Source organism: Amblyomma mixtum, chromosome 2 (assembly GCF_055824585.1).
Source record: "Amblyomma mixtum isolate Tamu chromosome 2, ASM5582458v1, whole genome shotgun sequence".
Lineage (NCBI taxonomy): Eukaryota > Metazoa > Arthropoda > Arachnida > Ixodida > Ixodidae > Amblyomma > Amblyomma mixtum.
In genome coordinates, this window is record NC_143013.1 from 244,456,360 (window position 1) to 244,467,618 (window position 11,259).

Genomic DNA, 11,259 nt, shown 5'->3' on the forward strand with positions numbered 1-11,259 from the left:
GTACACAAAAGCACCTCGTTCGGAATTTGTGGCGGCAAAGGAATCTGTTACAACAGACCTAGTTTCAGGCAGTGCCATGCGAGGGTGCTAGGTTTTGGAAAGCGTCAGGAAGGATCGGCAAGGCGGATGGACAGAGGAATAAAGATTGTTGGCATGATAGCCATGTGTGTTGGTGCTGTGTTATATCACCACCATAGTGTGACAACCTATGAGGAAGTACCCAAAAGAATCCGAACTAATTTTTGGGGTCGGCAGAGCTTCTGTGGTATCGCGTTTTGCCACTAGGAGCGCATAGAACGAACATTCCAGAGTCAGTAAGCCGAGTGAAGGAGGTCGCTGAAGGAGGTCAGACTAGTTTAGGCAGAGTTTTAGAGTGACGACTGTTTTGTGTGAGTGTCGCTTTTGCAATGGCTGATTTTCGTGAACAGCGTGCGTCGGTGAAATTCTGATTTTTGCTTGGAAAAAGTGGAACGGAAACTCTTGAAATATTCTGAAAGACGTACAAGGACGATGCTATGGGGACAATTCTAGTGTTCCTGAATCGAATCCTGAATAAGAGCAACAATCATGCCAATGGAAGACTTCAAATTCACCTCGCCTCAAGAAAGCTCATCAGGTGAAGCCAAACCTCAAAACAATGCTTATTTGTTTTTTCGACGTGAGAGGAGTCTGCCATTCAGAATTTGTTCCGCAGGGTCAGACAGTTAACCAGGCTTTCTACTTGGATGTTTTGAAAAGATTGGGCAACAGTGTGCAGTGGAAGCGGCCTGATTTGTGACAGTTGGGAGTCTGATTTTTCCATCATGGCAATGCCCCTGCTCACACAGCCCTGTCTCTACGACAATTTTGGACCACAAATGGCATGACCCCTGTTCCTCAACCCTCATACTCTCCCGACCGTGCCCCGTGCTACTTTCTTTGTTTTCTAGAATGAAAAAAATAGGTGAATGGAAAGCGTTTCGCTGATGTTGCTGAGGTGAAGACAAAAACGACGGAGGCACTGTCAAGCATCACAAAAGATGAATTTAAACAATGTTTTGAAAAATGGAATGAAAGATTCGACAAGCGTAGCATTGCAAGTGGAGAGTACTTTGAAGGAGATTGAAGGTCCGTACTTAAAATGTGAACAAATAAGTTCAAACAAAAATAAGTTCGATTTCTTTTGGGTACCCCCTACCCCCTCATATTTTCGACTGCACTCACGGGGTTTTCCTCATAAGTCATTGAAAATTCAAAGTATTTCTGAGGAACTTGGGGCGGAAAAAAAGTTTAAGGGGTGCTTACGTTATGCGAGATAAGGCGCAGAGTGAGCTGTTAAGAAGGTTCATGTATGCAAACGAAGTTTAATGGATCACGTTGATGGGTCAGCGCCCACTGACATATAATGGATTGCATGACTGACCAGTTTGTTGCCTTCACGTGTGGTGTCGGTTCGTGTGGTGTCGGTTCGTGGTTCGTGGTGTTGCTTTGGGTGTAATGGTTTGTTTCTGTTGGAATGACTTGTTTGCTTGCCTCGTCATAGTAAGGAATCAGTGAATGTGTGGCAAATACTAGTATTGCATGTCATTTAAAAGAGCGGAAAGGGATGTATGCTGCTGTGAAAGAAAATATGAATAAAGTTAAAGAAACCTTGGGTTAGTATTCTGCCTGAAATCTGATATCTTTGTTTTCCATTGTGAGGTTTCCACTGTATGAGCTGGCCACAAGCTTGAATTGCTTGCACAGTGTCGGAACAGATATTTGCTCTGATATTGCTTTAACCATTTTAGCATGGTTCTAAGCGAGAAGTTTGTAGTTGTTTATTAGTTGTAACCTGCCCGAGTGTTATTCGTGCTTCAGGGGGCGAGTAAAGCAGTAGATTCCATCACCCTGTCATTCATTTTTTTTTTTTTTTTCATCTAACCTGAATGCCTTGTGCTTGAAGGCATTCACTTCAAATGCCAGTCGGTAAACAATGTGTGAGAACCGGAAAGGATGTTTGTGGACCTTTTACTGTGCATGCAGTATCCACAGCAGCAGCAGCAGCTGCACAGGCAACCACCACATCCGGACGGCTTGCTGCTGCGGCCCCAAGCCGTGGGTGGCAGGGGCTGGTCGCCACAGCACAGCAGCAGTGGCAGGCCGCAGCAGCAGCACCCACAGCTGGTGCAGAGGGTCAGCCACCACAGAGAGCAGCTGGAGCCTGAACGGAGCGGTCACCAGCTGTCGGCGACCGCCAACGTGTTTGTCCCCACTCAGGTGACGCTCCCAGCGTGCTCGTCACCGTTGCTTGTGTTATTGTTGATTCACCGGTTGATCCAGATTACTGTGTTTACTCGAGGCACCACGGCTGGCGAGGCACCATGGCTTGCAAACGTGCCTGGCACTCTTGTTATCACGATATTTTCAACCTCAGCGCCCGGCAGTGTCATCTGCCACTCCTGTGGCACTCACAAAATGAACAAGGGAGGGGAAAACCTCAGGTTGCTTGAGCCAACGTTTCGACAAGGGGACTTGTCTTCGTCTGGGCAAAGCGTTCATCATTGGCAGGGATTAAATAGGGCCTTCGCTCCGAGGAGGAAGGCCCCGGGGGTGGGGAAGGAAAGAGGTGTGAGAGGGGATGCGTGTCAGGAAGGGGAGGGAGGTGAGTCTTGATTCGTTAAGCTGCAATAGTGGAAAAACTTATATCCGGGGGGTGTGTAATGAACAAAGGCTTTGAAGGGGCTGCGACGGGGGCCAGGCGCTGGGTGGACCTGTAAGACTCAGATAAGAGGATTATGTCACTTGTGCTAATCTTTTTTGCTCACGGCTGTACCACCCGTACACTTTACAGTGGTGTAGAGCTTAGGGCTGTGGTGGGCATGCTCAGATTAAAACATGCTATGCAGGTTGGTTCCCACATGGTGATTGGTTCTTGAGTGGTTTTCACGAATGAAAAAAATTAGCTAACACGAATTCTGGGATGGTGGGGGGAATGGGGAGAGAGAGATAGTGAAGAGCAAATGAGTTGTAAGTAGAACCCCGCTATATTAAAGTGAAACTGCGGTTCCATATAGCCTTACATAGATGACTGTGCATTTCTTCTTGGTTGAGAGCATAGTTATCATTCAAAGAAACGATTATAGTAAAGAGCGTGCAGGCGCGAGGACATACTTCCCGTGGAATGATGACATCACAGTCTGCACGCGCTTTCCAGGACATCTAGGAGCAACAGACATGTAAAGGCGTAATCACAAAGCCAACATTTGAGGCAAATAGACGACGACAAAACGGCGCTTTTCAAGACAGCTTAGTCACCAGGCTCGTGAGCTGCGCAGAGAAGCCAACTTTTCAAAGTCCTTTGGATCCTGAGACAATGCGGCAATATGCATGAAAAAAAAAAAGCAGGCTGTGAAAGCAGAAAGAAGGGTGCACATGTCATTGAGAATGGGAAGGCAGTGAAATAGCGGAGCAGCACTGTTACCAGGCACCGTGAAGGGCGAAGAAGCTATAGTAAGAAGCTGAGGTGCAGTGGCTTTATGTGCGGCATTATCGGTGCAGTGCATATGACGAGGGCGAGAAGAGATACAGACGCAACGCTGACAATGACACAATGCTTTGTGTCTGTGTCCTCGTTGTATGCGCTGCACCGATAATGTCTAACCAACATGCCCAGGCGTCTGCCTTGTCTATGTGCGGGATTTTTGCCACACTTGATTGTGTCACGTGCGTTTTTCAACTGTTGCCTTTTAAATGACAGCGACGTCGTGAAAGACGGCACCATCCATGTTCATGCAAAGTTTTTTCTTTCATATGGACCAAAAGTCCCCCCTGATGTTATGCAGTAAAACCTCGTTAATTCGAACTCGGTTTATTCGAAATCCCGCGTAATTCGAAGGTTTTCGGCGGTCCCAACAGTTTCCATGCAAAATTTGCCGGATAATTTGAACAGCCAGCGCACCCCTCTCCGGATAATACGTAGGTTTAAACCATGGCCTCAGTGATTCGTGGTGAGAACATACATTGCCAGTCTCTGAGGCCAGTATAGTTGAGTTGCCGGAGTGGCAGCCAGGCGGCACTGTAAATCAATTTTCGGTTTCCGGTGGTTTGTTGTGCCTCAGCGATCTGCACAGTCGACTACCAGTCTCGGAGGCTAGCTTTAGTTAACAAAGCAACAACCAGGTGCCGCTAGGTCACAATTTTTCTGGCTCCGTTTCCGTTGTTTGTCTAGCTCGTGGCAGGCGCTGCTCGTAGTGTTTTGATTGTTCGGTGCCGCGATCAAACGTGTTTTGTGTTCAGGCGCGTTTATACTCCGACGTAGCGCACGCTCGCGCGGCACGGCTATGACCGCGGACGTGTCCGTCGGCTTCGGCGCACTCTGACCGCACCGTGGAGCATGTCTCTATTTCGCGCCGAGCGCGCCGAAGCCGCCCACCCAGAATGCACTGCGCACGCCTCCCGCGCCACTCCTCCCCTCTACTCCCTTCGCCACTCGCCTCCTCTCCCAGGCGGCGTGTCGAACGAAGAACGTTCTGCGCTCACGTCGGAGCTCCGCTCCAAGCAGTGCCCCCAATCAAAGGGTGGCAGAAGAGCGAGCGTACCCCCCCCTCCCCTTTCGTAGCCACAAGTAGCAGTCGCGTCGGAGCGCCTGGCATCGCGTCGCCGATGGCTCTCGCCCGCGCGCCGAGAACGTTGGAGTATGTACGCACCTCTAACTACCGCGTCAAGCAGTCGTGCATCGATGGCTACTTCAAGTGACCGTTTTTCAGGCAAAATAAAGGTGCAGTGTTGATGCAGCCATGTTTTGTACGTTTATTTCTCATTTTTCGTCGATTTTTGATAATTCGAAAACCCGGTTAATTCGATGATTTTTCGCGGTCCGACGGACTTCGAATTAACGAGGTTCTACATTCGTTTCCATGCTATATTTGTGCAAATGCAGCAGTTTCACAGTGTTTAGACAAAATCAAAAACATGAGATCGTAAAATGTGATGACTGAAATAAATCATTAGCACATAATGGGATGATTAGAGCAGGATAGAAGGCATCTCTAAGTGTTTCTTTTCTCATCCAACGCTATGCGTTTAGTAAGTAGCCAAATTACCAGGGAGCATCTGCAGGTTGTTTTGCATCACCAGCAACTGATGTAGTAAAGATCTTTGCTGGTCCTAACAGCTTTACTGTGGAGTGGTTCTACTGTATACAGGGTGTTTCACCTAAGACTTTCTGCAATTTTTAAAAATAAGCTATTTGAATTAGATGCGCGCTTTTTCTGGCATAGCATTGTCAGTGGTGTAGTACATCATAATGCAGCTAAGACGTGCTAACTAGCAGGCTTGTTAACCAATATTTAATAGTTAACTTTTAAACTATTACCGTTGGGCTCCTTAATCTATTGAGAGGCATCTAGCCCACCGTAAGTAATGTCCACATCCGTTTTTAGAATTTCGAGAACGCGATTATCCTCGGCGCTGTGGCCCAACAAATTTTGGCTATTTCGACGAGTTAGGTTCACTGGAGAGGTTGCTTTGCCTGCAAACTTCTCAAACCGCTTGCATTTTGGCGCGATGTAGGCGAAATTTGTTGGGCCACAGCGCCGAGGATAATCGCGTTCTCGAAATTCTAAAAACGGATATGGACATTACTTACGGTGGGCTGCATGCCTCTCAATAATTAAGGAGCCCAACGGTTATAGTTTAAAAGTTAACTATTGAATATTGGTTAACAAGCCTGCTAGTTAGCACGTCTTAGCTGCACTATGATGTACTACACCACTGACAATGCTATGCCAGAAAAAGCGCGCATCTAATTCAAATAGCTTATTTTTAAAAATTGCAGAAAGTCTTAGGTGAAACACCCTGTATATCTGCATGTCGCAACCTTTAAAACCATCGCACATTCCAGGTGCTGCGAAAACAGCCTCCTGCAAAGGCAGCAACCGCCGCTGGTTCAAGTTCTCCGGGAAAGAAAAAAGAAATAAAGGGTGGTGCTCCAAAGGCACAACAGCCGCCCAGAACAATGGTGCAACTAAGGCGCCCCGACCCAGCAACTAACAAGAGCACCACCAAGGAACAAGGGGCCACAGCGCCTGCTGAGAAGCTGGAGACAGGCAAAGCAACAGTGCCGCAGTCACCATCCAGCACACAACAAGTTGTAGCCAAGTCCAAACAGGTTTCTCCGAGCACCACGCGGCCGACTTCCGAAGGGAACAGGTCGTCCGAATCAAGGCCACCCGCTCGCAAATCGAGACTGGCTGTGAAATTCGCCAATGCCCCCTCTTGAGGTCTGCTTGGTCAATGGTCACAGGACGACTCCTTCGTATCCGAGGAAAGGCTTCGTCCGAATCTTTACGCGAGGAAGTTTGATGGAATCCAGCCTGTGCTGTGAACGCACTGTTGGTTTTTATAAAGTTGAACTCGGACTTGGCAGACTGTACCCGAGCGTATAAGGTCTTTCTTCTTCCTGATCATGCCTTTCATTTCTTTGATTTTTTTTATCTTGTACTTGGGGTTTGTGAATTTAACGTATTTTGCGAACAGTGGTATTTCATTACTCCTTGCTGATTCAGATCGCTAGATGTTCAGTGCTGCATGAGATATTGTCTTTTTGGATATGCTTTACGTGTAAAATTAAAAAAAAAATTTCTGGCAAAATAGGAAGGCATTGATTGGCTGTGTTTGAAGTAGTGCTTTTTGGCATGTTTATGAATCTCTAAATGTGCAAGTCAGGCTTTTACTACATGGATGCTATTCAAAATCACTTCCTTTTTGTTGAGGGGGTAGGGGGGTGACAGGTTTTTTTGTTCAGCAAAACTGGCCCTCTTTGTTACTTTGAAAGTCTCAAAATATTTAGGCTTGGCACTCATTCGTAATCAACACAAAAGTATACAGCCATGCTTAATTAATATGACCTGTAGCTTAACGATCGCATGTTTAGTGTGCGTTGCCATTTATAGCAATAAAACCAGTGCTAGCTTGGGTGCATCAGACTGGCAAGAACTTGGAAACACTTCTTTTTGTTTCCACCATCGTTATCGCCTGTAATCAAAATTGTGCAAATACTGCCGGGTGAAATTAGTTTCTATAACCACCAGTGAATTGCAGGCCATATCGATTACTAACTGTGCACCACAGCACAGACATGTCAGACAGAAAGCTTAAAATTAAGTTGCTCTTATAGACTTTTATCTGCAAGTAGCTAGTATCTGCTCCTAAGCACGCTACTACGTGTTTCTCAGAAACTTGACTTTGTTCTTCTTTGTCGGTGCATACAAATGCCAGTTATGTTTCTTGAAACTGCTTATTTTCCAACAGGTTGTTATCGTCCGATTACATGGCCATTTGTGCAAACTGGCAGATAATGAGGAGTTGCAAGTTTCTGTCAAAGATGGGGCTGTTGGGATTTATCTTGGTTGGAGTTAGTGAACCTGCTTGATTTTTAGTGTTCTAAATTCTTTAGCTCAGCAATATTTCTGTTACTCACTTTGGTGCAAGGCACGTGGTAATCATAAGTTCTTGTACATCCCATCTTCACTTTTTTTTTCTTCTCATGCAGTGAACCACTGTACATTTTTGTTTCACGTTGGTACCATATCACATATCTCTGTGCCCTCGTGTACTGAACATACAACAGTGCATATGGTTGTAAATACTGTTTTAAACAGCCTGGAATTGTCACGAACAGCTTCAGCGCATCTCAATTCGGATAACTGTAATCGGGATATTGGCAGGTAAGTTTATTTGGTGGACACAGAATGCAAAATTTGTGTAAATAAACTCTTAAATTAAAAAACACACTCTGTGCGTAGACATTTCTGCATAGCATTTGCACGTCCTCCAGCCAGTGCTTGGAGGTTGCGTGCATTCTGAACTTGAATTTATCATTTGTTAAAGCACTTGCTGTTTGTCTCTGAAGTTCTCTCCTCAGCGTTGCTAGCCTGCTGCAGGCTACAAGAGTGCACAGGTACACTATGCACAGTGCTTCTGGCTCTCGACCAATCGTACATATCATGTTGTGCCTTTTTTACTTTTCTTTTTACAATGCAGCTGATAAAAGATAAGTCCCACTGTATCTGTTTAGAATTGGTGTAGTAGCATGACTGGTCACAGGATGGCCAGCCTCACAGTGCTGGTCGTCGTGTTACGAGTGCCATGATGTCACTCGAATGAGCACTTATGTGCCCTGTGCTGGCCACGTGACCCTACATTATCATCATCATCAGCCTGACTACACCCACTGCACGTCAAAGGCCTCTCCCATGTCTCTCCAATTAGCCCTGTCCTTCGCCAGTTGCGGCCACTATATCCCCTCAAACTTCTTAATTTCATCCGCCCACCTAACTTTCTGCCGTCCCCTGCTACGTTTTCCTTCTCTTGGAATCCACTCCGTTACCCTTAAGGACCAGCGGTTATCTTGCCTTCGCATCACATGCCCTGCCCAAGCCCATTTCTTCCTCTTGATTTCAACTAGGATATCATTAACCCGCGTTTGTTCCCTCACCCACTCCGCCCTCTTCCGATCTCTTTACGTTACACCTATCATTTTTCTTTCCATAGCTCGCTGCGTTGTCCTTAACTTAAGCTGAACCCTCTTTGTTAGCCTCCACGTTAGCCTACATTATCATGTCACTCCAAGTGGAGCCATTGGGCATAGAGCCCCCACGTCTTGAAAAGAAGACCAGTAGCAGTCGTAAATTCACAAATTGCAAGAGCGTAAAATGCATATAGAGAAAATTTGGGTGTAATGGAATAAAGCAACAGTACAAAGTACTCTTGTAATGTCACGGGCACCTTTTCGTTCAACGCGCAGCTTCAGCAGTGCAGGCTGGTACAGGTAGCTATAAGCCAGTTCGACGATCTGCGCTGCCTTTCGCCATGCTCCAAGTACACCAACATGATGGCCACTGTGGCTGAAGTGTATACTCCCTATTAAACTGCAACATAACCTGCCCTTTCACAGCTGTGAACAGTAGTACCTGTTGATACGTTCCCAGTTGATATACTAAAATCTCTGGCTATAAAAATGTTCTATATAGTTACGCTATTTTTCTTCCAGGTAATACGTTTCTGGTTAACATGATTGTCCAGCTACTATGTTCAAAATTCCAACTTAAGTCTGGTGGTGTAATACGCTTAGCAACCGACCGCACATATGTGAACATACAACACAGTGTGCCGAACCTGGAGGCACGCGACATGAAGCTAAATGCAGTGGCAGTAACCTGCCAAGCAGACTTCTCTGCAGCGTTTAGATGCAATGGGGCAAAGTGTTAAAAAAAAATGCACAACATACAAGCTGGCTGCTCCCGTTGGAGCGCGACGTGTAGAGAAACTGTGGCTTTTTCACAGTGTCTTGCGGCAAAGAAGCGAAGCATCTTGAGTACTACGACGACTCACTTACATACAGACAGGCCAGGTCTGGTGAGCGCAGTATGAAGACCAAGATTGCCGTGACAGTCTGGCCACCACAGCAGCTACCCCGCAGTGCATTGCGAGGGAGTGAAGCACTCGAAAACGGAGGGATCCCGGCTACTTTTGCCAATGCTGTCAGTTTGACCGGATGTGTTGCAAGTTTGTCCTGCGCTAAAGACAATGTAAATATGGACTAAATTTTTCAAGCACTACACAAGAAGCTGGTCAGACCTTATGCCAAGAAATGCCAATCGACATTTTTATGAACTCAAGTTGTCAATAAATGGTTTCGTACCTCATTCAACAATTGCATTTTTCAAAGTTGGGCAACTTCGGTCATACATTTTCCTGGTAATGCTTTCCTTTGTTTTTTAAAGGAACTCTGAGGGCACATGCAAGCTGGCTTGTATCTATATAGTACCGCTTTCTAATCACAAAGAGACCAGTTTCACCGAAAACAGCTTTTATAAGTTAGAAAATACCACGATATGAAATGCAGGTGTCGCTCTCAACTGCTGGTTTTGCAACCAAGATGTGGGTGTTGACGCTGATCCCAGAGGCTATGCTACAATGCCACTCACTTCAAAACAGTGCCAAACCTGTCCGTTTCGGTAAGGATGCCACAAGTTTGAATCGACTGGTGGAGGACAGGAAGAGTTTTATAATTTTCTCGCCGATAAGATGTGATTCCAGAAAAACGTCGTCATAGCCAGGAAGAGTCGGAGAATGAATTTTTACCGAGAACAATAATTGTGTGGAGTTTTCTTCAGTGGCTCTTTAAAAAGCATATCAGCAAGTTTCTGCTGCATTATAGCATTGCCAAATATAGTATGCATGCAATGCCAACTTGGTTTGTAGGTCTGCATATTAGATTTGCACTTTCGATCTCTGGCTTTGCAGTGGACATCCACAAATACATTTTCTCGTACACAATGCGCTAAACAGGCACGACGTCTGCTGTTTCCTTTGTAAACGGCTCCAGGGCCCAGTCAAGTTGCTGGCTGGACCTTTTAGCCCTGGAGACCGTCCAGTATTCTGGTAAATAAATGTGAATTGAATTGAAAATTGAATTGATTAGAAAGATTAAAGCATGCCAGAAATTTTCGAACGTAGCATAGAAAAAAGTATGCAGTAGAAGGCAATGTAAGAGCTTGTAGCTAGTGGCAGATTATCAGAAGCACATCGTATCCACTTTATCGGGTAGCTTGCACCTCACTTGGTGCATGTACCGTCTACTATGCTTCCTAATAAAAACCTATACGTTTAATGGCCCTGAAATTTGGCTGCAAATACCTTATTGTTACCTGCTATGCAGCACTGCATAGCCAATTTAGCTGAAGGGAAATCTCAAAGTGTACCTGTGAGTTACAGGTACCAGTTACTGCCTGCAGAACAATGTCTCATCGTGAGTTGCATGTAGAGTTGACTGTACTATTCCATTGTACTGAGTGGCGAGGCAGGCTTGAATGATGTAGTGTATGGTGTACAAAAGATTAACGAACTATGGATACAAAAACCTGCCAGTACTGTAGCAATGGCCGAGAAGGCGAAAACAGAACTTGAGGTAAATGCATAAATTAACTGCAAATGTGTGCCTTCAAGACAATGTACTATCGCGCTCAATATGAGTTGCAACGCGTGGTCATCGACCGGGGCTCGTTCTGTGGTGTGCCTCCTCCAAACAGTCGCTCGGAATTCTGGGAGAAACTTTTTCCTGAGCGGGGGTGCTGTTGTTTCCTGGACAGCAGTTTCTCCCGGAAATCCGAGCGACTGTTTGGAGGAGGCACACCACGGAACGAGCCCCGGTCGATGACCGCGCGTTGCAACTCATATTGAGCGCGATAGTACATAGTTAAGATGTGTGGGGACATGCATGCGTTGCAGTATGCC

The 11,259-nt window shown here is 46.0% G+C and overlaps 1 protein-coding gene across 3 annotated transcripts in view; it reads left to right on the forward strand.

The window, feature by feature from the left end:
* The window catches only part of pcm (5'-3' exoribonuclease pacman), a 67,821-nt gene extending 60,067 nt beyond the window's left edge, over positions 1-7,754 (forward strand). For all 3 annotated transcript variants that reach the window (XM_089573434.1, XM_089573436.1, XM_089573435.1), the window contains 2 exons: positions 2,005-2,238; positions 5,864-7,754. In XM_089573434.1, the coding sequence (XP_089429560.1) occupies positions 2,005-2,238; positions 5,864-6,241 (612 nt within the window). In that variant the 3' untranslated portion in view covers positions 6,242-7,754. The remainder of the gene's footprint in view (positions 1-2,004; positions 2,239-5,863) is intronic.
* Positions 7,755-11,259: the final 3,505 nt, after the last annotated feature.